The 26,293-nt window shown below is 32.8% G+C and overlaps 3 protein-coding genes across 5 annotated transcripts in view; 2 read left to right on the forward strand and 1 right to left on the reverse strand.

Moving 5' to 3' along the window:
- pyd (zonula occludens-like protein polychaetoid) overlaps positions 1 to 26,293 on the reverse strand; it is a 198,821-nt gene that overhangs the window by 37,163 nt on the left and 135,365 nt on the right. For all 3 annotated transcript variants that reach the window (XM_011069507.2, XM_087407892.1, XM_087407893.1), the window contains one exon: positions 19,409 to 19,474. In XM_011069507.2, coding sequence (XP_011067809.1) covers positions 19,409 to 19,474 — 66 coding nt within the window. The remainder of the gene's footprint in view (positions 1 to 19,408; positions 19,475 to 26,293) is intronic.
- LOC105154164 (facilitated trehalose transporter Tret1) lies at positions 215 to 5,102 on the forward strand. Its single transcript, XM_011069502.2, has 3 exons — positions 215 to 385; positions 2,874 to 3,750; positions 4,289 to 5,102. The coding sequence occupies exons 1-3, from the start codon at positions 226 to 228 to the stop codon at positions 4,758 to 4,760; spliced, it is 1,509 nt and encodes a 502-aa protein (XP_011067804.1). The 5' UTR covers positions 215 to 225; the 3' UTR covers positions 4,761 to 5,102.
- Positions 14,305 to 26,293, forward strand: part of LOC105154222 (sodium channel protein 60E) — a 101,152-nt gene continuing 89,163 nt past the window's right edge. Inside the window, exon 1 of the mRNA XM_087407890.1 lies at positions 14,305 to 17,469. Within this exon, the coding sequence (XP_087264016.1) occupies positions 16,072 to 17,469 (1,398 nt within the window). The 5' untranslated portion in view covers positions 14,305 to 16,071. The remainder of the gene's footprint in view (positions 17,470 to 26,293) is intronic.

The raw sequence follows: 26,293 nt of genomic DNA on the forward strand, positions 1-26,293 counted from the left end.
AGCGTTTGTTCGAGATAATATAAATTGATGAAGCGATATATACACGCGCATCGATGTAATGAGCGGGCCAAAGAACGGATGAGACACAGTATAGAACGTGATTCTTGTCTTTATTTATTTCGCGACAGTTTATTATTATATTTGTGATAAACATGAGAAATTGAGGTCTTCGCGATCGTTCCTTTTCTCTTTGTTTTCATCAACCAATTCCGTTTCCTCCTGACGATGGACATCAATACGACGACACCGATCAATGATGCAATTTCAAAATCTCTTCTGGTGTCCTTATCGGAAGACAGAGAAGAACCTCACGTGTCACAAGAAGCGAATAATTCAGACTCTGTCAAGGCAGAAAAACGCTTTCAGTTTTTAGTCACTTTGTGCGGTGAGTAAGGAAAAGCAAATGTTGATTTGCATATGGAAAAATCTACATAGTACAATCCTTAACTCAATATCGATACATATTTTTAATATCCTTACAGAAATTTAATATCTACTTGACGATTTAATACTTACAGAAATTTAATAGTGACTAATTATTTATTAAACACTGGACAAAAGTACTTTTAATACTCAAAATAATTAATCACTATTTTTCAATATTAGTTAGTCAGTATTAAATTAAATTTCTGTAAAGATACATATTGACACGTATTTCTTTGACATGTTAACATAATCACGTATTCTTGGCATTTTAATTATTATTCAATATTACGTTTATAACATGTCTTAATTGACATCCCCTTCATATTCCTTAAATTAAAAGAGATGGACTGCGATAAATAAAGCTCGAGTTAAATACTTTGAATTATGAATATAAACTCTATTGTGAGCTAATGATGATAAAGCTGTCTCTGTTGAAGAAAGGAAAAGTAAGTCTGTCTTTTTATAAGTAATATAGATTATACTCTATTATACTCGTAATAAAATTCATTTCGTCAAATTAGTGCTTTATTAAAAGAGAAATCATTATGGTGCGTCAAAATCAATTACTAAAACTCGAAATCTTTATAGAGTAAATAAATATTACATGCAAGAGAGAGAGAAATATTAATCAATATCTTACTTAGAATAAAAATTAGACGAAAGAGAGGTTGCTTTATCATACTAACGGTGTATAATTCATTAAATTTTTATTATGGAATATATGCGGAATTCAATGTAATTAATAATAACGCTAATTTATGATTCACGTTATATTTGATTAAAATTGTAACATCTGTTTAATCTCAAAACTAAATGTAATTCATTTTGCGTTAGCTTTTATTATATAAAATATGATTTTATATCTAATATTAATCATTGGATATTATAATGTTTTGGATATCATAGTGTGATTAAAGAGAGATTCTCAATGCAATATGCTATATTAAGAGTTAACATTGTGTATAAGCTAATATGATTTCCTTATCAGAAATCTGATAAACTGACAACGAATTTTAAGTGGTCAAATTTTGTAAAGTTATTTAGTTGGGAAGTTATAATAAACAAAATAAAAATAAGGCTTGTTACATTGCATAGCGATGAAATACAATATTTAAGTCACCGAATAACTGAGCAAAAAAAGATGTTAGAAAATAATTATAATATATTTTGTTTCATATTTCCATTCGATATGTTTTAACTTCTTGAAGTCTTTATCAGTTCAAAATTTATACATTATATGTGTACATTTATACATATATATGTGTATAAATTTAGATATATATAAATCAGGGTAGTAATTAGTTAAAAAAAAGTTAAAAGTCAATAACTTTCAACTTAACTTAGTTAATTTTAAATGCATTAATTTTTAACTTAATCTTAACTTTTATTAAGTTAATTTTTTGTTCCTTCAACTTTTAATTTAATTTTATTAATTTTATAACTCATTAACTTCAACTTAATTTAGTTTAAAAAGAACATTAACTTACCCAAACCTGATTATAGGTACACATATCTATCATATCACTGTATTCGTACCGATAAGTAAAAAGAACGCGATAACAACTAAAGTAAGTTAAAATTGAATGAAATTTTAAGTGTTACACTTTTTATAAAATGTTGTAAAATTAAAAATGCGGAGAATATAAATACTAGCCTCGCCTTATAAATATTCGAAGAAACTCAATCATTTAACTAATAATAAGATCAGTCACAAAATCAAATCTTCTCTCATATTGCATTTTATATATATATGTGTAATGTAGTCGACAGGTTGTCTCACGGTGATATCGATGTTATCTAAAATGGTCGACTTCCTACAGACTTGCCTACAATTGATTAGCAACTTATTCGTAGCTACAATGTTTATCACTTGTGTATGATCCTCAAGTGGTTATCTTATTCCTATAGAATTTGATAAATGAATAAACAAGAGATTTATCGCTCGTTTTTGTTTGATGAAACTTCTGTGCATTATTCTTCCATTATCATTATGTAATATCCTACTTTATTCGAGAAATATACAAATGCATCCTTAAGACGTTTAAAAATACGGATGTCTTCTAAATACCTTTATGATATCCTTTAGAGATCTGTACTATGGAGGTCCAAAATATATATATATTTAAAAAAAAAATATATATATATATATAATATATATATATATATTTTTTTTTTTTCAATTAATTAAATTATTTAGCATGTGTTCCACACGCTTCGCTTTAATGAATAAAATATAGATTTGTTAATTTAAATATAAATAATCGAAATGAGATATTTTTTAAAAACGTTTTTTAGTATTATTTTGATCTTGAATAATTTAAATTAACAATTTTCGACGTCATCTTTCTTTTAATTGACAAAAATCTCACGTGAACTGAGAACAATAATTCTCTTAAATCAAAAAAACATCTTTCTTCCAACGATGAAAACATGCTGTTAATGTGCAGCCGCGCTAGGTGGTATGCAGGCCGGCATAACGCTTGGTTGGACGTCGCCGATCCTGCCATATCTCACATCAGCGGAATCCTTCCTTCCGGAACTATCCAAGGATCAGATCTCGTGGATAACATCCTTATTGGCGCTAGGTGCTATCGTGGGTGCCATGCCAACTGGTAAAATCGCTGATCGAATCGGTCGGAAATGGGCCATCTTTTTAACAGCTGTGCCATTTGCTATATGCTGGCTTACCCTGTTCACGATTAGGAACATCAACAGTATATATATCGCCCGGTTCATCGGTGGGATCGGTGCCGGGGCGGCCTGTGTCCTCGTACCAGTCTACGTCGGCGAAATCGCCCAGCCATCGATTCGTGGTGCCTTAGGTGCTTTATTTCCCTTGTTCTTTTCCTTGGGAATCATGTTTTCATACGTGGCGGGCGCATATTGCTCCTATGCAATCTTTAATCTTGCCTGTTGCGCCATTCTGGTGCCCTTCGTCTTGGGCGTGCCCTTTATGCCGGAATCGCCAATGTGGTTGGTACAGAAGAATCGTAAGATCCAGGCCATCAAGGTGCTAACGATCTTACGGGGACCGCATTACAACGCCACGGAAGAGATAGCTGTTCTTGAAGACGACGTTAACAGGATGGAGAACTTGTCTGGCGGCTTCAAAGATCTCGTTGGGACCAAAGCCGGACGTAAGGCTGCTGTCACCTGTGTGGGACTCATGTTCTTCCAGCAACTATGCGGCATAGACGCGGTTCTATTCTATACGGTCAATATCTTCCAGGAGGCGAACAGTACGATCGACCCCTTCTTAGCGACTATCATTATCGGATTCACTGAAGTCATAATGACGATATTCGTCGCTATCGTAATCGACAGGTAAGATATGATCCATTCGAAAATCAGTTTAGAACTTTCGTGAATTTCTTTAAATTCTCGAATCAATGTAGCAATCTTCAAATTACATGAAAAAGATGTTAAAATCCTTGGATTCCTTAGGCTCTTTTGATCGAGCATTCTATTTTAATAAATATATAGAAATTATATTTCTCATGCCATATACATATTATACACTGTTTCATTAATTAAAACAATAAATTTTTTAATTAAAAAAAGGAAAGATTTTTTGTCTTATTGATAGCTTAAACGAAAAAAATTATACAAGTTTTTGTTCTCACAAAAAATTTAGCTGAAAATAATCATTTTAGCCAATGGGCTCATCTATCTTCCATCTTATTTTCTTCTTTTCTTCTTCTTCTTCTTACATTACGTGAAGTAGATATCGAGATATTTTATTCAATTCTAAACTTCGAATTTAAGAAAAAAATAAAAACATCTCATGAATTTTTCCAAATATCTTATAATTAAATGTAGTAGCAATATGATTGTAAATAGATTTTATCTCTTCTTTCTTCAGATTTGGTCGAAAACCGTTGCTGATAATATCCGGCACAATGATGACCATTTGTCTGAGCGTTTTGGGTTACTACTTTAAGCTCAAGGATGGAGGAAATGATATGAGTACTTTTGGCTGGCTGCCACTGACTAGTCTCGCTTTCTTCAACATTGTCTTCTCGATCGGTTATGGGTCCGTGCCATTCACGATAATAAGCGAGATATTTCCGCCGGAAACCAAGGGTGTTGCCAGCAGCATGTCTATAGTAGTGCATTGGAGCCTAGTATTCGCTATCACCAAGCTGTTCCCGATCATGGAGTACAGGATGGGCCAGGCCGTGACCTTCTGGACATTCTCATGCTTCACTGCCGCGTCCGCGGTTTTCTCGTACTTCGTAGTGCCGGAGACGAAGGGCAAGACATTGCAGGAGATACAGAGCAAGCTCAAACGAAAGCAAAAATCGAAAACGAAATGTGAAGTCGAACCGGCCTGAAAATACCGACATCTTGCGGTATTATCATCTTGTCGCACTTTTGCAGCGAAATTAGTCGGCAAAGGTCGAAACGCTGAAGTTCTAAACAGATGAAGGAAAGAAAAAGAGAGAATAAGAAAGAGAGAGATGTTTTTTTTCCTTTTTATAAGAATATATTTATCATAAGCGAATATTAATTCCACTTTTTGTGTAATTATTGTACGATGAACGAGATGTTTCAGATGTTGTACATAGCTACTGATATGTATTATAAGTAGAATATATCTGTGCAACACTTTCATATGAATATACTTGAAAGATTAAAATTGTAAAAAATGAAATACAAATGTCTTTTTATGGAAATTTAATTTCATAATCATTTCAATATAGTTAATCAAGAATTATTTATAAAATGTTATTATCCTGGTGAAAATTTTTCTTAGAATTCTTCAATTTTGCAGAATTTTTATATAAATTTCAGGAGTCCCCAAAATTCTACGTAATTATACTATTTTGAAAAAAATTTTTTATATTTTATACGTTGGATAATCTTATTCTGGAAAAATATTTCAAGCGTTTTATAATTACGTGCCATAATTAATATTAAGTTATTTCTTCATTAAATTAACAAATTTTTTTATGTCGCAAACAATGTTACCGACAAACTAACATCCAAGTTAAAGTGAATTCCATTCACTGGATGTCACGCGCTACACGTTTGTCATGAGAAATACAAATACGTTAAGAAATAAGAAAAGACAGAGAAAAGAATGTTATATTTTCTTTTTCGTGCCAATCGCAAATCGTGCATAGAAAATGTTGTACCTGCTTTCTATCTTTCCTTGATATTGTCAATTAACAATACAACATATGATAATGCAATAAATTCGTTTCACGTTATTCAATAGCATTTACCTTTCTTATCGAGTCACGGTAACAGAAGTCAAATATTTGCATCTCTTGGAATTTGCAAAGACAATGCTTCAAAACAGTTATTAATTTTATTATTCATTTATATTATTTTATATGCAAGTTTCGATTTAACTTATATATGCTTAATTGAATTCCAGAACTTATTTTAAGAGCTCAACTATTCCGATTTGTTTGTTCACAATAAAAAAACATTTTGTACTTGTGTTAAATCGGTCCTTACTAAAATTAAATGTTTATCTGAGTGTTAATTTAACATATACAACGTAATAACAACACATAATGTCACGACAAAATTCTAATTCTGTAAAAGAAATACTCATCGTTTGGTTTTTTTGCTGTAAAACAAAATCTGGAAATTCTTGTTCTGCACTTTTCTTGATATGACAACTGGCGTTGTAACATTACTGTATGAAGCATCTTCACATATAAAAGAACATGTTTATTTAATTACAACTCTCGACTGTTGAATTTAATGTAACTCTCAACTATATGTAACTCTGCGTTTTAAGAATATTATTGAATTACTGAAGATGGCCAGATTGTGGCCGAAACGTTTAATGTTTTAATTAATGTAATAATAATTAAATATCACAAACTATAACTTGTGCTGTGGTTTTTTATGCTCTTATTTTTTATATGTTTTAATATACAACGTAATTATTATTTTTTAATATTTTGTGTTAAATTAATATTTAATATTTATTAATATTAAAATAGCAAATTTATAAGTAAACAAATAACACAAAGATCATATATTTTAAAAGTATAAATTCTAAGATAAAAAATAAATATACGTGTTAATTTAAAATTGTAGAAATGTTGACTTGAACAAATATGCTTCCACAATTTACTTCCAAATTATATCAAAATATTACATTCTTGTGTTAATTTTTACATAATGTTTGTATCACTTTCTAACATTCAAATTTATCTCATGTAACATTAATACGAAAATTTGGATGGACTGTTTAGAACACGTGACTGTTTAGAACACGTGAGATGTGTTAAATTTAATATAAATTTGTCAATTGATTTTTTCTAAACTAATTAATTTAAACTTTATAAACTTACGTTTTTTTATTTCTGATAATTGTTAAAAAAATTCCTAATTTTTATAAATTAAATCGCCACAAATAAATTCTCATCGATTTTTATTAAATCCACTTGTCTACTGCCGCTACTTGTTGCAGCAGGGTATAACAAGTGGTATAAAGACAATTCGGTCACCGGTAGAGATATTACGTTAAGTTCCACAATAGGGGATTACTATTTGATTTAAGTTAGGTACCAAGTATAATGAGGTAAGTGAGTAAAAGGAGTCCTATTCCCCGCGTGCATTCTTCGGAAGTGTTTACAATAGAGAAATCTGTTTGTGACGGGATTTACTTTTCGCAGTAGCGTGTGCTTTACCTTAATATCAACTTTAACATCATTATACCGCCTTATTTGATGCAAATCATTTATTGAGAAAAATTTCTGATTGAAAAATGAATGAATCAGGAGATCCTAATCATATCAATCAGAATTCTAGTTATCTGATTATCTCAATTGGATTATCATAATCTGATTATCTCAACTAGAATTTTGATTGATATACGGAAAAAACGATTTTACTAAAGTATGTAGCAATTTAATTTAGATACAAATCTGAAAATAATTTATTAGACTAAAATTATTAGAATTAGTAGAATTCAAACATAATGAACAATACTACAAAAATACTTTAACATTCTAACAACCAGTATAGGTAATTATTTTGATGATCTAATAAATTTTATTTTCAGATTTGTATCTGAAAATTAAATGTTTAGATACTTTAGCAAAATCGTTCTTTCCGTATGATCAAAATCTACTGGTTTGTTCATCTTCAACCAGAAATTTTTCCCAGGGTCGTTTCTGTATTTCTATCCCTCTCCGTTATTACAATTGTGAAACGAAGCAAATCACAATCTTCTTAAGAGCTATGCAGCGAGTTGAAAAATTGCACATGCAAAATTTACCTAGAAATTTCTCGACTAGATCAAAGTAAATATTTCTTTAACAAAAATCTCATTGCGCTGTATTCCTTTTGTATCCTTTTATTAAACACAATAATTACGTATTTCGCGCATATTAAAATCTTATTTAAATAAAGTTCCGATTTTATTTTAACATAATTCTGATTTCAATGTTTTAATTCCAGTCTTTACATCAATAGAATCTTGCCTGGAAACTTCGTTATCAAGTTTAATATTCAAATTTTAAAAACTGCAGCAAGAAACGACGTTCAGATAAATTTTTATAGCAAGACAAATTCAGTTTTTTTTAACAAGAAATATTTATATTACTCATCAAAAATACGCATCGATTAATAATAATATTAATCATGCATACGCGTGTATGCTTTCATACAATAATCATAATAAAAAAGGATATAACATTAATAATTCTGCGCGTAACATAGTCACCGCGCTACCACTGGAAAGAATACAAAATCCTTTATGAAGACATAAATAAATGAGCAGCCATCAGCACTTGCTGAGAGATGAGAAGTTTGCAGTGCTATAAATCCTAAGTAGGACTCAGTTTCCGGAGGTTTGAACAACTTATCCTTCATAAGTCCCGCTGATGACGTTCCACATTGTGAAGTTTCGTCGTCCCTTTCCACTGTCTCCGAAGACTATTATGGCGCGGGAGGACGCGCGAGAGGTGGATGAAAGAGAAGTTGTAATCACATGCTGTAAGGACGGTTGGACACGTAAGAATGATGTGAAAAGCAATATCCGGCATATCCGTCTTTCCATCTCTTTAACGACAAGCTTTTTATTGTTGTTATAAAAATGCTTCGATCGTCTCGTAATATATTTATTGAGAAAATAGTGTGCGATTTGTCAGAGCTCTTTTATATATCCATAATTTTCCAGTAAATGTCTTATTTGACATAAAGAATATTTTGAAGATTTCTTTCCTTGCTAATCAATGGGGTGTGAAATATATTTTTTTCGCAACATATTATACGTCTTTCGTCTTTTTAAAAATATAATACAAGTTTTCGTTTCAATATAGAACTTCGATACTTCCATTTTTATAAAAAATTCTACCTGTGATTATCGTGTAATACATTTAAGTTACGTGTAGACATGTTATAAAATCAATTAATATATTATATTCTATTATAATAAATTAAAAGAAATAGAATTTATACATTTATATCGCGTTTAATCCATGAAAATCGTCTTGTAAACACGGAATAATATTTTGTCCTCGATCTAAATTCCTCTGAATATTAAATCAAGGACCAGATTTCACAATTCATTGTTGCAATTACATTCTTGCACGAATAGAAAATTGTAAACAATGCTGGTCACACATGTCACGAAAACGATGTATTGTCGTGTCATATCTTACATCAGTAGCTTATATCTTACAAGAAATATTACGAAGCATCATGCCTTGGGACAAGGTTTTGTTCAAACCATGCGTCAAGATGCATATTCAGGGGCGCACAGCTGTTACATGTAATCTTCTAGTATCACGACAAAGCACAGAGATTTTCTCGAATTACATCTCGCACACTAATGACTTGTCCGCTCCTTCCCAACAAAAGCGTAAGAAAAAATATATTTGCGTTCCGCAATAATTCTAATCTTAAGAATAGAAATGCTATACATAGAGTTATATACAGTAAAAATATTTTGTATTTGTATAAAAATGGATCCTTAATTAAAATTTTGCGTTGAATTTTTAATTTTTTTATGGTATATGATGGTTAATTTTTACGGTAATTTTTTACGGTATATAATTTAATATGATTACATTATTTGAATATTTTATTCAACTGATTTAACAATTTTTAATATTAAAATAATATAAGTCATGAATAAGTGAGTAACTAATAAAAATAATGTAGTTTTAAAATGTAAATTGTGAACAATATGTAAAAAATGAAGCCAACAACGAACAAATAAGGTGTTATAAAAAGAAAATTAATTTATTAATCTGATACACAATAGTGAAACACATAATGCTGAATGATAAAAAGTGACATTTTCATAACTCCAGAACAAAATTAGTCATTTTTTTAGTTCTTTGGCTGTTAAATACGTATCTGTCTTCAAATTATCCCATCATGTAACAATTTAGAGAAATTTGTAATTAAAATTATAAAAGGATTATTCTTATATTTTTTGTCCAAAAAAATTATGGGAAATCACTAGTCTCGTTTTGACTTTTTTTGTCAAACAATGTAATTAGGGTATTGAATACGTCGACTGCACGGAATCTTTTCAGCGCGCGCAGTAAAAACTTCTTTCGTGATAATTTAAATAAAGTATTGTGTGAAACATGACGCAAACAGAAATGATGAAAAGTCGAACTTGCAATCGATCGTATATGAATAGGAATTAATGATAAAAGGCCAGCATGAAAACTAGAAATACATTTAGCAAATACAAACCTTATATAGATCTAGATACTAATAAATTACTGATCATCAAAGATAAACGTTCACAAATGTGTATATATTGGAACTTCAAAACTAATAAATAAAAAAACATCTATAGTCTATTCTTCGTTTCGGGGCGAGAATGGGTTAATAATATGGCAAAGATAGATATCGAGTTTTGTCATAATAAAAGAGCTATTAATTAAGGACAGATCGGCGAATAAAAAGAAATATGTACATTTTAGTAATTTTAGCTTACTGTGCACATTTTTAAGATATAGCTGAAATGGATGTTTCTTTCAATGATTTGTTTATTATTTCTCGATCAAGTTTGCAACCTTATCAAATTATGAATTCTAGGATAAATGAATAGAAGATGTAAATGTATATGTGTATTGATTTAACATATTCTAAATGTTAATTTGATTGAAGAAATATGCTTCCACAATTTTTGCTTACAAATTGTGTCAATATTTGGAAATAATAATATACAATGTCACGAGTTTCCATCTGCATGAAGAAATTGCTTAAGCAATGCAATGCAAAGACTCATCGATTTGTCTGTAAAACAGAAGGCTGGCAATTCTTGTTCTACTTAATGTGCAATATGTTAATTGGTTTAGCAACTATGATTTATGATGTACTCGTACAAGAAAAAAGAAAACGTTGATTATAATTATATTTAGGACCGTTAAAATTGAATGTAAAATTTATGTAAATTCTGCGTTTCTACAGAGATTTATAAATTTACTGAAGATGGCCAAATTATGGCCGAAACGTCTAAATCATTTATAAACTTGATTACATATTAATGTCACAAAAAACAACTTGTTATGGTTATAAGCTCGTCTTTTTTTTAATTTTATGATAAAAAAACCACGTTTCTTATAATTATATTAGTGTACTTTATACTTCATAAAAATTGTATTTACTTTTTTGCAAATTAAAGCAAAGATAAACTGACATTTCGAAACAGCTCGGATAGGATTTAGAAGATATTTAGAGAGAAAATTGTACACAAATGAATGTGACGTATCATGAAAATGATCGTGTACTAATTGCTTGCAGTGCAACAGCTGCATTTGATTGCAGGAGTTTGTAATGATTGCAAATTACTTCCTTATTATGCGTTATCTTCTTTATATATTATTTTTCTAAGAAATAGAAAATCAAGTGTGACGACACTTCGACGTCGCAATAATTGCAAATCATTTTACGAGTATAACTATTAATTATTTTAAACAATCTAAAAAAGCTTTCATTCAATAAAATTTTCACACAATAAACATATAAAAAATTACATTTACTCGACACAATTTCAATTACCCTACCTAGCTCTTGAGCTGGAAGCTGGAAGGGAAACTTATTGCAAGATCGCTTGCGAAAGTACCTTTACCTTATACTCGTGGGAATGTACGTCCGGATACTTTCTGAGAGTATTATCCCAATAAGTTCTGGAATTCGTGTGGTGCAGTTTGAGATATATATATATATACATCCAAAACCATACATTCATGAATCGCAAAAAGGATGCATTTTAATCATCTGTCTAATTGATCATCGTTACTATAAATTACTATAAATTAGGATCGAGAGCGACCTCAAAATCATAATATTATTCGAAATGTAAATGACAAAACTAATGTGTTACAAATGTCACAATGATGAAATATGCGACATGGATTTTCCGCTCTGAATTATATATAGTTGGATATCGAGAATCCGGTTAGGAAAATTCATGTTTAGCTTCAGGGAGCAGATGGAAGTTGGTGCAAAACAGCATATCTTATATATTATCGGCGCGCTTAAAATTCTGCCTGCCATAGGTTATATTTCATCGTTTAAATTTAATTGGCATATTAATATTCCTCGGATATCACTTAATATCGCGGACTAATTATTTCCATTTTAATTTAGTAGAAAAAAGGAATAATTTAATAAGAAGGGAAGTAACCTGATTTGGTTAACAAAACATTGGAAGAGAACCTATTGGCAGAGACTTTGTATTTCTCGTGGGATTAATAACAAATAATTTGGTACTTACAACATCAACTATTGAGTTATCATTAAAATATCGAAATAGATAGGGGAGTATATTTTCAAAAGAATTTGAACATAAATTTATTACAATTTATTACTCTAAAATTTTGAATGTATAATTAACAATTAAGTATTAATTAATTATATAATCAATTAATTAATAACACTAAATAAGATTTTACTATTTATTTACACCTTAATTAATAAAAATTTAATAAAAATAATAATTTAAAATAAATAATGGACTTCTGATAATACGATAAAATATAATACAATAAAAATAATAAAAATCTTTTAATGTTTTAATTTTATTTATTAGTTTGATGTATGTCTTCTTAAATTTCTGTTAAGGAACTTTTTTATTTATCAAGTTTCGCTATTTCTTTAATATTTCTGTTTTTAATTATTACTGTTTATAGAATTTTCACGTTTTAAAATGTGACAGATTGCACAAAAATCTATCAAATTAATGACGCTATTATATTGCGGCATAACGATACGTTTCTTTAGTTCACTAATGTATCTACTGTTTCATTATACTTAATTATACTTGTATTTAACTTTCTGTCAGCATAAAACTGTCGCTTGGAATCACAGTTGCTGATTTCTACTTTATTTGAGAATTTATTATGATTATTATGGAAAGTTGAAAAAGTAACGTTCTTCGATTTACTTAATGCACAACTTACAATAAGATTATAATTGTAGCTTAAATTTCCGCAAGCAAAAGTTTCAGATTGATTGAAATTTTCATCTTAATTCTCAATTTTCATATTCATTAATCAGACACGAAATCGTTTCTAGGCAACATCGTACAAAGAAGGTTTATCATTACCGGTGTACATAATAAAAACTCTGTTTAAATTTACGTCAAAAGAAAGTTGCGTCGACAAATTGCTCATTCAAAGTAACAGCCTTTATAATTAGTAAGAAGATAAAAGAAAAATTTATCGGTTATTAAAAAAATCTTGGTATCTCTCAGTATCATGTAACGCCGCAAAGAATCCGTGTCCACGATTTGCCTTTATTAGCTCTGAGATAAGAAAGCCGTTTAAACTTAATCATCGGCAAGCCTTCGATTGCAGCCTTCAGCTAAATCGATTTTGTTAATGGAAATCCATTATTCCCAAATAGCGTTCGCCGTTATCGCGAATTTCCCTGTAATCGTAAGAACGATAATCGCGTAAGGATGAGAATTATACGTCGACCGCGGAAGGGAGAGAGCCGGTTTCACCGTTTCGCGTATTAACTCTCCTCCGGACTCTCGTCCGGCGGAATCTGGTGTCGATTGGCGAATTAATTACCGCGCGTGTCCTGCGGAACGGGGTACCGTTCGCCCGCTGTCGATCCGCCTGTTTGCCGTATCCTGCTCACCACGACCTCCGCCACCGCCACCGCCACCACCACCACCTTCACCGCCATCACTTGCACGAGAGGAGGAGGTTGCGCTCGTTGTGGATGCCATGAGTGGGGGTTAGCGTCAGTGGCAGCGGTGGATGTTCGTGCAGGTACGTGGTACCCCCCACGACTATCGCCGCCGCCGTCGCCGCCGCCGCCACCACCACCACCATCACCACCACCACCACCACCATCAAACTGTCATAACCAACAACAGCGATCACTAACACCATCAGCATTTCCGCGACCGGCCCTCGCCACCACCACCACCGACCTCTCACCGCGATCCTCGCGTGTGTGCCTCGAGATCCCACCGTTATGTGTATACGTATATAACGCGGCTACGCCAACGAAGATTCCGCGCGGCCGACGGCGTTCTCCGTGCGGCTCGGGGTGGTTCGATACGCGCGCGCGCGCACGGTACCGATGGGGGTTCGGTGCCGACAGTGCCGCCACAGCTCTCGGAAGAGACGCCCGTGATTTTGCACCCCCGCTCGAGCAGAATTTACCGAACTATACGACGAGGGTGCACCACGGCTCTCTCTTTTTCTCTCTCTCTCTTTTTCTTTCTCTCTCTCTCTCTCTCTCTTTCCTTCTGTCTCTGTCCCTCTATCTTTCTCCCGCTTAATCCTTCCTTTTTCTCTCTAACTCTCTAACTCTCGTCTTCTCTTTTTACCGCGGGCTGTTCCTCTTTCTCGCTTCCGGCTTTTCTCTTCGTTTTCGCTGTCGTCGTATCCCTCGCCCGACTGTACTATTCGCGACGCGACGATTGCCGTACCTCGCCGGATGACGGATGACGAGTGAGTGCTGACCGTGGGAGATACCGCGGAGTCAACCGTGTTTGGTCTCGCCGTCAATCTCAACGCCTCGTGGTGGTGGGTGCTGGTGATGATAGTGGTACGCTGATACGAGCCGACCACGCTGTTTCGCGAGAATCGCGATTGTGTGTGGGCGGATGCGCCTTTTCCCCCCCATCTTTACTCCCGCCAGTGCATACTTCAAACGAACAGCCTGGCTAATCGCGTCCTGGCCGCTTAGTCACCGACGATTCGTCCTCGGGGTCCTTTTCGCATGATCCCGCCGGAACGAACATTCAGAGGGTCGAGGTGATTGACCGGCAGACGACGACGCTTCGTATGTTTCCGACGTGCACTTATCCAAATTTCACCATCGCGCGAAAGCTGAAGTCAAACCGAAAGTCTGTGAATGACCAAGGAATAAGGAGCGATTGCGCGTTTCTATGCTTTCAAACCGTTCGTTGATTAAACTATCGATCGAGGACTGCGATCGACTTGGGGAACGTCCTCGTCTTGGTGTGACACACGTTGCAGTACGATTTACATGACGGTTTACGTGCCTACAGTGACGTGGTTGATGATCGATGACGGCGCGAGTCGCGAGGGCTCACGTGGTCGACTTTCACTCGCTACCGCACGCATATATTTATTAAATTCACCCAGACTGTCGGCGAAACGGAGTTCCAAGGGCTGGTAGACGCGACCGGTCGATCACTTATAGCAGGTAGTACCATGACACTCGGTAGCTGCCAACATTCGAAATGAGTTATGTGCAGGCACGGACTCCTTGACCTCTTAAAGTCGCGACACGACACGAGGAGTATACCACGCAAGTATATGTAAACCGCTCTCGACAATGCAGCCAGGGTAGGCTCATGAGCGACGGTATAACTTGAGAGACTTTTAGTGATCGAACCTTCTGTGATTTCGAGAGGCTTGTCATTTGGCTTGAACAGCATCATCGAATCGTGCCTTGCACGCGCTTTACTGTCGCAAATCATCGTGATCTGTCAAGGTGACACGCGTTGTTGTTTCCAACAAGCGGGATCACTAGAAACTTTAAAGTGCTGGAAGTAGCAGATTGCGAGAAACTGAAAAGTCTGTCACCATCCATCACACGCGAATACTCTCTAGTATTTTCCGCTATTGGCCATCAATAATAAAGTGTATCGGATATTATCTACTTATCTGTAATCTTAGCAAGTCGCCCTAAGATATCGAAAACATAAACCATCGCTTAATGCAATTTTGCAGTCTAGTGCATCGATATATGAATCTACGAGGCTACCTTTTGTATTGTGAACTCTCGGCCTCAATTCGCGAGGTTCAAGATGTAAAAAAGTAGCACGATTTCTGTATTCAAAAGAATATTTCTGAATGCAGATCTCGCGAGTGTTAATTGACGAAAATGAAATACAGTTTGAAAAAAGGTGTTTCACATGGGCTTTCGGTGTCACTGCAGCAGAAGTTCAACCAGCATTCCGAAATAGCCTAGATGCAATCGCAGATGTAATCAAGGCTTCAAATAAATGATGAGATAGGAGAAGACAAATCGACAACACGGAAACAAGCGGTGATATATCGTGTAATCCTTAACGCTTCAAAATCCTACTGGTTGGTCGATCGATAACAGCGTGGCGGATATCGATCTGCAGTAATCAAGTATCAAGGTAATCTAGCGATAGTATGAGGTCGACGAAAGTAGTACAGGATCGAAAGGGATGATCGAGCAAAGGTCCCAATGACATCTCGGCGGGGCGGGAGCGAGGGGTATAAAAGTCCTCCCAGCCCTCCGAGCAGCGGTTCGGAGGACAATGGCTTTACGAACCGACCCCGCGTGGCCGGGCTCTACGTGAAGAACTTGAGCAGAGAGGAATTGGATGAGTTGGCCAAAGAGGGAATTTATGGACCTACTGGGAATCCGAACGACCGACCTAGAGACGGCGGTAGCCAGAGGAGTCTCAATATTCTAGGAAGTAGCCGCGACTTGGACAGTCAGGATCATTTCAGAGGAGCGACTTCCAGAACACCTCAGCCACCCAGAAGATCTGGCATCGCAGTCAAACATCGAGAACCTGATAGTAGATTATCGGAGACTTTAGTGCGGAAGGATCATCATGGCTCGCTCCCGACGGAAAGGGGTTGGTCGAGACGCCCGGAGGATCATCCTGGGCAGACTTTACCGGAAAGGTCCGCTCGAGGATCTTCCGAGTTTCCTATCGGCTGGAGAGAGTCGTTACGACCCAGCGTTAGTGCATCGCCTAGAGAAAGTTCCATTGATGTGCGGATTACCGATGAAGATCTCAGGATGGCGGTTGGGCAGCGCCATTTCAGGGAAGCCCCGAAGCGTCCTGAAGTACCTTCGCGTCGCGTCATCTCGTCGACGGGACTCAGTGAGGACCAATCACCGCCGCCATACGCGGGTCTAAGTCCACCTAAGTATACCGAATACGAGGAACCGAGCTCGCGAGCATCGAAGATTTGTCCCAAAACTGCAACGAGAGTCTACCAAGTCGATGACAAGGAACATACAAGTTCGCCATATGAACGTCCGAGTTCACCGTCGTTAAAAGAAGACAAGGAGTCTCTTTTTCCGCAAACGAATGCCAAGTCGTCAGATTCGCGCGCCGATACCGACAAAGCGGATGAAGTTACGAGTCCGTCAGGGACGGAGAAGTTAACCTCACCAGAATCCAAAAAGAGCGAATCTCCGCCAATGAAGAGAATTGGTTCCAGGACGCAGGACAGCATGAGACTGCGGCCACCGTTGGCCGGAACCGCTGGCACTTCTGCTGATTCCGGCACCGGCGATTCCGGAAGCGCAGAGATCCAAGCGGATGTCGTGACACCGCAGACAGCGTCGAGTGACATTCTCGATACCAAGGAATCTAAGATCGAAAACAGGTCATTCGGCGCGAGAACTCCCAGCAGCAAGGGCGGCAAGCAAACAGTCAAGCCGTTCACGAAAGAGAGCAGATTGGAGAATAAGACTGTACAATTAGTGCGCGAATATGGTTTTCAACCGAAGAAAAAGATGTCGGTGGAGGATGGCGCGGTATTGCCAAACAAGTTCGAACCATTTCCGAACAATCTCTACGGCAGGCCGTTGGAAGAGATCGACAATTTTATCTACGATGAGGTGAGTTCACAATTTCGTCGCATATATCTTCATTACTTCATCTTTTGCTCGTCAAAATTCTATGAGATAACAGTCTACTTTTTGAATCATTTAATATGTAAAATATTTGCAATCTAGATTAATATAAAACTAGTCACAACTATCCAAAACCAATTTGATTCTATTTAAAATATATTATTAAACGTATTAGAAAATATAGGAGAGGAATAAAACGTTATCATATATGGATAAAATTGGCATGAAATTGTTTTTAATTTTTATTGATATAAATATAATTTAAAAAAAAAAGTAATGAAGAATTTGAGATACTTTGAAAAATATTAGACTTACTTTTGGAAAATTTAAATACAGTTACAAAGTACATAAAATATCATAAAAAATCATAAAAATTTTTTTTAAAACTTCTTTTTATAACTTACTATTTTTCTTCTAATGTTTTCTTTTAATGTAGAATAAAAGGTTGAAAGGTTTAAACTTCAAAAAAGGCAGATATAAAAAAATACGTGACTCTTAAATTTTTGTGTGTTTAATAATATATTTTAAAGAAACCCAACAATAGTGATATCCCTTGTGAAAGTTAATACTTTTTATAGACTAGAAAAATTATATACATTGAACTTCAGCGAAACCAGAGCGCGATTTTAGTTAGGTATAATGGTTGCTTATCATAGTCATATCTTAAATTCACAAAGCCTCGAAGGGAAATGTTAAAGGACCACGCGACCGTAGGGGATCGTTATAACACGACGCTGCGATGCAATTTCAACGATCGCATATTTCCAGTTTATATCACCGAATATTGCTAGGAGGCAAAGTGTAATCGAGAGCCGAATATCGCAATTTTCGTTTCGGTAAATAAATTTCTTTAGCCGTAAAGCAAGTAGAACAAAAAAGGAAAACAGTAGGTGACGGTACAAAAGAAGTATGAAAGAAGAGAAAAGATTTAAGAGATGTGTGTACGTGCGCAAGGCAGATGAAAGGAACTTAAAACAGAAATGGAGCGAAGAATTGCGAGAGAGACAAGAATTCAAAAGAGGATGAATAGTTGGAGAGTGGTTGGTAGTATCGAAAGAGTGGAGTGGCGAAAAGAGAGAAAGAAAGAAGATGGTCGCCGAAAAATACGAAATAAGAGGAAACAAGGAAGAGAAACAAGAAGACCTGGCGCGGGAAGAGAACGACGGAAAAGATTAGGCGAATTCGCGCGCGTGTATCCGTGTGCTACACATCTATTTATATTAAAAATCGATCGACTGCGACTATTCGTGACCTGTTCTCAAGTAAGGAACCCCTGTCGGATCTGCGGGAGATTATGTAGGTCACAACATGTCGGATTCCTTTAATTGCTCCCGCTTCCAGTTTCTTTTCGCTGAGATTCTTATTTATTCAGAAAGAAAAGAATTTCGCAGTCTATATGATACACCGAATATTCAAAATTGTATCAAACGACTTCCAGAGGTCTTTCGACATATTTTATATTCAGACTTTTTACTAGACGCCAGTCAGCGAGAACGTTATTGAGATATTAAGCACGAAATATGAACGCATAAATAATAAGTAGTATGTAATTTTTCGCATATTCATAAATAGAAAGAAAAATGGTAGAAATTATATATATATATATGTACACGCATTAAATAATTTTATAATTATTTAACAACTATAAAATATAATTATAATTATTTAACAATTATAAAATAGTATTCCATATGTGTACATTAGTTTATTATGTATAGTAATTTTATATGTAGATAAAATATGCAGTTTCACTTTTAGTTATTATCATCATAATATTTTTCTCCAAGTGCACCGATACACATCTTAATCCTTTGATCAAGCATTAAATGACTATAATAACATGTGTATTGTAGTCTAACATTTATAATAAATGATTTTTAAAAAGAACGCGCGATATATATTCTATAAAGAGGACAGTACTTACCTCTCGTGCAATGTCTGTATCCGAGAATACTTCGTCCTGTGTGTCATCCTGGAATCCTGTAGCGATCTGAAACAAAAACAATTGTTAGATGGAGAAATTACAGTCCTTCATTTCATGCAGAATTTAGCGTATTATAAATGACGAGTGCAATTTGTAAGTTCATAATTTAAAGGTTAAAAATACAGATTAAAGGAAAAGAATCTGATTATTCATTTTTCTTGTTCTTTAAATTTTCAGCGAAACGTGAAAATTACCGGCAGGAAAAGAAACAAACCATTATATTTTTCCTTGTGGTGATCTGAAAAGAGGAAACTTTCGCAATTTGTCTATTGGTATAACGTAAAAATTGTGTTAATGCAACTTCCATTACACGCTTGATCGTAAATTGTAATAGAGTGTACGCGCGCGAGCGTACTGAATTTTATTTATGATGCTGAAGTAGCGGGTCAATAGCAGCATTAACGCGCAGCCAGAAAGAAAAGCCTCAATCTTTATTAATCTCATATTAAACTCCATTTACATAAAGCGATACGAATATATAATATATTATTACCAAAATTACATGTACGTATTCTTTTCATTTCTATTCCAAAATATAATATCGATAATGTGCGTTAATTTTCTCAATGGAAAATTAATTCTTTTAAAAAGAATATTATTTTAAAATTCTCTTTTTTTCTAGAAGATACAAAATGCATTAAATTCCAACGTTAACTAAATACTTTCTAAAATGAGTTAAATAAAGATGCGTAATTAATGTAACAAATAATGTTTAATTTCTTTTTCTGTACAAGCTACTGCATGCGAAATAAAGTTCTTTGAGAATATTATAAAATCTCTTCTTATCTATAGCAAAGATAACTTCTTCAAAAAGATTTAATTATAACAATTATTGAAAGATTTTTATATTGTAAACACTAAAAGATTTTTCTTTCAAAATTATAAACAGAATATTAAGAATTATATGTTGCGGCACATTTAACACAATTTCAAAATTACATGTATTTTACCGTTTTTCTCGTAAATCATCGTAACGGATACGTTTTGTATATACGTTAATCCACAATATTAGAGTTCAATGCCGACGTCAGCGTGGCCAAGAAGAAAAATCTCAAGCTCGTTAGGTTCTTTATGCAAGAGAGCAATGAATCTTTCTTGAACAACTGGCGTTCAAGTTATTATTGCTCTCCTTACGCTCGCTTTTTCAAAATGAAAAGAAGCGATCGGAGTCATATTTCTCCCGTCGTAGTCAGAACAAAAACTACCGGTCCACCGAGCGAGTTAATGTATCTTTAATATTGCGAGATCGAAAGAACGGAACGTTCGGCAAGAATGGGAAAGTATTATTTATTGGATGCAATGCTTCGCTACCTCTAACGAATTATTGTGTCTTTCAGCGATCCCTATGGCGAGGAAAATTTTACTACGAGATTTTTTTTTATCAATCGATATTATCATCATTATCACATTCTACCTCTTCTCTATGAAGTATGATATACTAATTTGGGGTAATTATGTTTTAATACTGCCGTAAACATCTTCCGTTTACGTTATAGTGTTAAATAGCCCTATAGAAGCTAAAGGCAATCATAAATTTATGAGAAAACTCTAAAAAAAAAAAAGAAACTCTCAAGACTCTTAGATGTTTGCGTTTTGCACAACAGCATAAAGTATGCATATATGAATAAAAAACGTTTTATATAGAAATAAATAGATTTTAGAGAAAAAAATCTTAAGCGCATTCAATTGTAAGTATTTTGTACAGGTTCTTGTGAAAGAAAAGAATAGGAATATGTGACATTAACTGCCTACTGCATTTTGGAATCTACTTTGTTAGATGTTCACTTTTGTTTATCTTATGAAAAAATTAATTATTGCAAAATTGGCAAACAAATATATTACAAACTGCTGTAATAATAGAGAAAGACACTTTTTAATTTTATATTTATGTGTCTAAAGTTTTATTTTTAACTTTTGTTTAAGAAATATTAATCAAGAAATAAAGTGGTATGTCGATATCCGTAATCTTCTTCTAATGTATTTAATGTACAGCTATAAGAAATTTAAATATTCCTTTTCTCTTCAAATTCTTTAGAGTGAAATCTCAGTAAAGAGTGAAAATTGAGCTAGTCTTGGAAAAAGAGTGGCTCAATTTTTAATCATTAAAAGTGAGATTTCACTGTTCAAAGTACAATTCACTTTAAAAATTATAGAGAGTTTATACAATATATAAAAATAAATTTATATTTTATAATATAAATTTACTATTATTACATAGTAATAATATAAAGCCTCATGTACTGTTCATGTAGAATTTTAAATGATTAAAATAATAAAAAGGAACAGTCAAAATCGAGCAGTAATGAATGTTGTAAAATATAAGAGTAATAATCAAATTTATTCTTTACGAGAATTATAAAAATATGTTTCGACTCTATTTAGTTTTCATTAATTTAATAAAAAACATCAAATTAATAAGATAATAAGCAGAAAACTTTGCGACGTCTTATTATTTTATTACAATTTGGTATTTTCTACTGATAAAGTTTATAAATAAAACAAAACGTACCTTCATATTTTTATAACTCTCGTAAGAAATTCGTAATAAATTCAATTATTATTCTTATATATAACATTCATTATTGTTCGATTTTGATCATTATTCTTTGTTGTTTGCTTTGCAAATTTACGAGATACCATAGATATCATTAATTTAAAATAATAAAATTGATATTATTGATTTCCCAAAATCTATAAATAACGGAACTTTTTAACTTTATATTTTTTTTTAGCTAAAAATACATAAGAATCACCATTTAGGTGCTTGGAAACAGAAATCTTGTAAATCAGTTCAATTTTATTTATTTATGATCTTTACAATGATTCTTGAATGAAATTCGATGTCAAATGCTTTAGATGAATGCATATATAATATATTGATCAAGATGAATTTAAAATGGTTTAAATGATGAAGAAAGAATTCATCCAGATTATCCGAGGGAAATAATTAATCACAGAATTTTTTTCTCTTAAAATGAGGAAAAAGAGATAGATAGCATAAAATAAACCGCTTTCTAAAACTTCTCTGACGTTTCGATTACGTGCGTCTCTTCAAAAATTTTTCCAATTATATGTAACTGACAGAATACTATTAATATAATTGTCGCGATCGTCTCGCAAAGAGAGATATTCTTCGTGAAACCAAACTTTTAATATCTTGTCTTAGGCGTTCGTAGGTAGATCACGTACGCGATATTTGATCCACAGCATTTTCATCATCTGTCTACTGTGTATATAAGCGAATTGACAATTCGGCAGACGACATTTCGTAAGAAAGAAATACGGAAGGGCAAAAGAGCAGACAAGAATATATCGCTTCATCTATCATGAAATCCAAGAACTCTACATTTCAGAACGAAAATATAACCTACGTAGTTAGTTTTGTTTTGCAATATTTACATATATTTATTATAACACTCGTAAACATTTCTGAAACAAATTTTGGATTAAAAAGTAAAAATGTTCTTATTTATTTTTTATTTAATAAAGAAATGATGATTTAGAAAACTTTCGTATGTTTTTATATGTTTTAGCCGCTGTTAATTATGTAAATGAAATTACATAGTTAAAATTAATTATTATACAGTTAATTTTAATATAAAATTAATTAAACAGATTGCTCACCTTCCGATTAGTTTAAGCTAGACTTCATTATGATAAAGTTTCATTTGGTGCTTATAGTTACCGAGACATTTATAATACCGCAAGTTAAAAGCTAATGTAGAGCAATGAGGTGATGGCCTTCAATGAAGAAGAAAAAAAATTAACTCGAAAATTGGCAAAGAATCTATATAATCCTGTAGTATATAACTGTTAGCTGTATATCGCTAACGATTAAAAACACGAAAATTACTTAATAAAAATATATCGCGCAATTTTTTTTTATTGTTCCTTTTCGAAGTCATCTTGATCTATTTCTTTCAGATTTCTATAGGAAATCTATTGCTAAATTCGTACTTGCAGCATAATTTTCACAAATCTGCTAATTTCTTGTCACTAGATTGACTATTTTCCTTTGATTTTTCCTTGACTCACTGCGTGACAAATAATTCTATTTTAAAACAGAGCTGGCTGGTCAAATTCAATACAATCTCGAAATATAATACGTCCGATGAAAAGAAAAATAATGAAGTAAGTACTGGAAAATTTTGAAACAAAAATATGTGTATGGAAATAACTCATCAATTCGTCAATTCAGTTTTTATACGTTACTCAAACGATTTTGCGAGATATAGAAAATTGATTTGGTAAAATTTTAAGAGTACATTTTTTCATATTAATTAAAATTTCTTTCATAAAAACGTTTTTTAGCAACGCTTTTATTTGCCAAAATCTCTCAATGTTAAATCCGCGCGAATAAATCTCAATTTATATCGAAATATAATTCATGCGTGTAATGTAAAATTTGTTAAAAATTATTATTATTCATTTATACATTACTCTTATTTATAGAGCGTCAAATGTAGTTTTCTCCATTAACTGAAAAATTTAAATCTACACTAAAAGAAAAGATTGGTTGCTGTAACAATTTCGATATTAAAATATGGCATAGCATTTTTAATCGGCTGCAGCAACAAATTTTTAGTTGCGTTAGTCTATCGAAATCATGTACTGACATTGCGAATAGGCAACGCAATTAAAAATTTGCTATGCCATATTTTACTATCTAAATTGTTACAGCAACCAATCTTTTCTTTCAGTGTACATTTATCTTGAAAATCTCTCTCTCTCTCTCTCTGGATATTAAGTAATTTCCTTTATAAAGAAGTGACTTATCCATAGATTTGTATACCGACATTCATCAAGTTTAACAATTAGTGATAGTTCGAAATTGAATTAATGTCAAATAAATATTGTTTACCAAATAAGATACCCCGCAACGCAGAACTGCGTAAAACATCGACAATAAGTTAAACATCAAGGCCATTCAAATCTACGAAAATTACGATACTCGTCGCTCATTTACCCCGTCGCTACATTTAATTTCCACAAGACACGTGATCACGCGAGCTTCTTGGAGCAACTTCACCTTATAAATGGCAGCGAAATTCGTACAAGTTTCATGGCGACATATTGTTACAAAGAAAGTGATTTGGTCATTTTATCTATACCTTTTTATCCTCTTCCTGAAATACATGGCGCATGAAAGGGAAACATGTCGATTCTAGGGAATGATAAAAAAAGCTTGTTGAAGTCATTCGTTAACCAAAGCATTTGTCAGATATAAAGCTGAAAAGAACTTTTGCTAATTATAAGCAAAAATTCCAAGTTCCTTCTTATCATCACATTCTTATACACATAAATGTTTTATTTATTTAAATAATTATTTATTTAAATAAACAGTATAATTATTTATAATTAAATATAGTGATAGTAGAAATATATATATAGGTTAATTAAATAATAAATAGATTATTTCAAAATGATAAAAAAATAATTAAATTAAACTAATTTTGAGAACAATCATGAATTATTTCCTATCTAAAATTTTATTCTTTATATTTATTTTTTCTTTTGATAGTTAATGTATTAAGATTGTTAATTAATTTTTTCATTAAAATCCACAATTAGGAATAAAATAAATTGGAACATATATAATTGTGTACATACACACATACATATATATATGTATAGATCTATCACAATAATTATCTTATTTGATTTTTAATCGATAATATATAATAAAATTTAGAATTTAATTATTAATTGTATATATATTACAATAGTATCATATTTATGTCACTGTAATAATTTCTCGCTAAAAATCAATAAAATTTTATGGCATGCTAAAGAGAAACGATAAAAATCTCTTTAATCTGGCTGAACTACGATAAAGTTAAACATGCTTCGGGTAATTTCTTTCTCCAGCGATAAACTATCGTTCATTATATTTCCGTTAATGTTAGATTCAATCGCTTCATCAGCTTATTTATCTTTGCCACAGATATTCTTTTCTTAGGTTCACTTACAAGGTACATATTTTCGGATAACAATTCACAAAATGAATATCATCGGATCGAATAATTAAAGTAGACCGCATTTCCGTTTAAATTAAAATTAATCGGCCGCAGTATGAACTTTGTTTCACATTGCGGTTAACTGTTCATGACACCTGACATTTGTGAGGCTCACCGTGTATAAGCGAACTCCAAATATCATTGCCTTGGAAAAAAAGCACTATTATGTTATTCTTTGAATATTACGTATTATTACATCGACCGATAACATTACATTATAATAGATCCATATTGTAAGGCATTTTATTTTCTTTGTTTTCTACTTAAGATTATTTTCCAGTATATTAAAAAACTTTACTATAATTTCATAAAATATTGCTTGAAAATTATGTATAAAAATTAATTACATATACATATATAAAATTTATATAAATGTTAATCATGTATAAAATAATTAATATTATTCAAACAATTATAAAAGTGTCAAGGGTCGATTCAAATGTCGTTTTTTTGGTAAAAATCGCAATGAGTCAGCAATTAAAAATCGATTACCACGATGCATCTTTTTGTTGTTCGTTTATTTGAAATGTGGTTTAAACTGAACGCTGAATAATATATATATTTGAATAATATAAGCTAGATATTTAGCAAGTTGTCCATATTATTTCTGTAAATTTGAGATGCCTTGTGTAGACTAGAAATTCTATCTTGTACTTTTTATTATCGCATAAGTGACATTTATGTATAAAATTAAAAATATTAGCATAGATCAACTTGCTGTTTGCGCTCTTAACCCTTGACACTTATAATTGTTTTTATACAATTGAGCAAGAATTATATTAATTAATTTTAATGTTATTCAATTATT

The sequence above is a fragment of the Acromyrmex echinatior genome, chromosome 7 (assembly GCF_024713525.1).
Source record: "Acromyrmex echinatior isolate Ae372 chromosome 7, ASM2471352v2, whole genome shotgun sequence".
NCBI lineage: Eukaryota > Metazoa > Arthropoda > Insecta > Hymenoptera > Formicidae > Acromyrmex > Acromyrmex echinatior.

Bases quoted from the DNA above. Each gene is read 5' to 3' on its own strand.
- LOC105154164 (XM_011069502.2), top strand. From the start codon at position 226: ATGGACATCAATACGACGACACCGATCAATGATGCAATTTCAAAATCT. The intron at 386-2,873 runs GTGAGTAAGGAA...GTTAATGTGCAG, and splicing joins GTTTTTAGTCACTTTGTGCG to CCGCGCTAGGTGGTATGCAG. The intron at 3,751-4,288 runs GTAAGATATGAT...TTCTTTCTTCAG, and splicing joins GTCGCTATCGTAATCGACAG to ATTTGGTCGAAAACCGTTGC.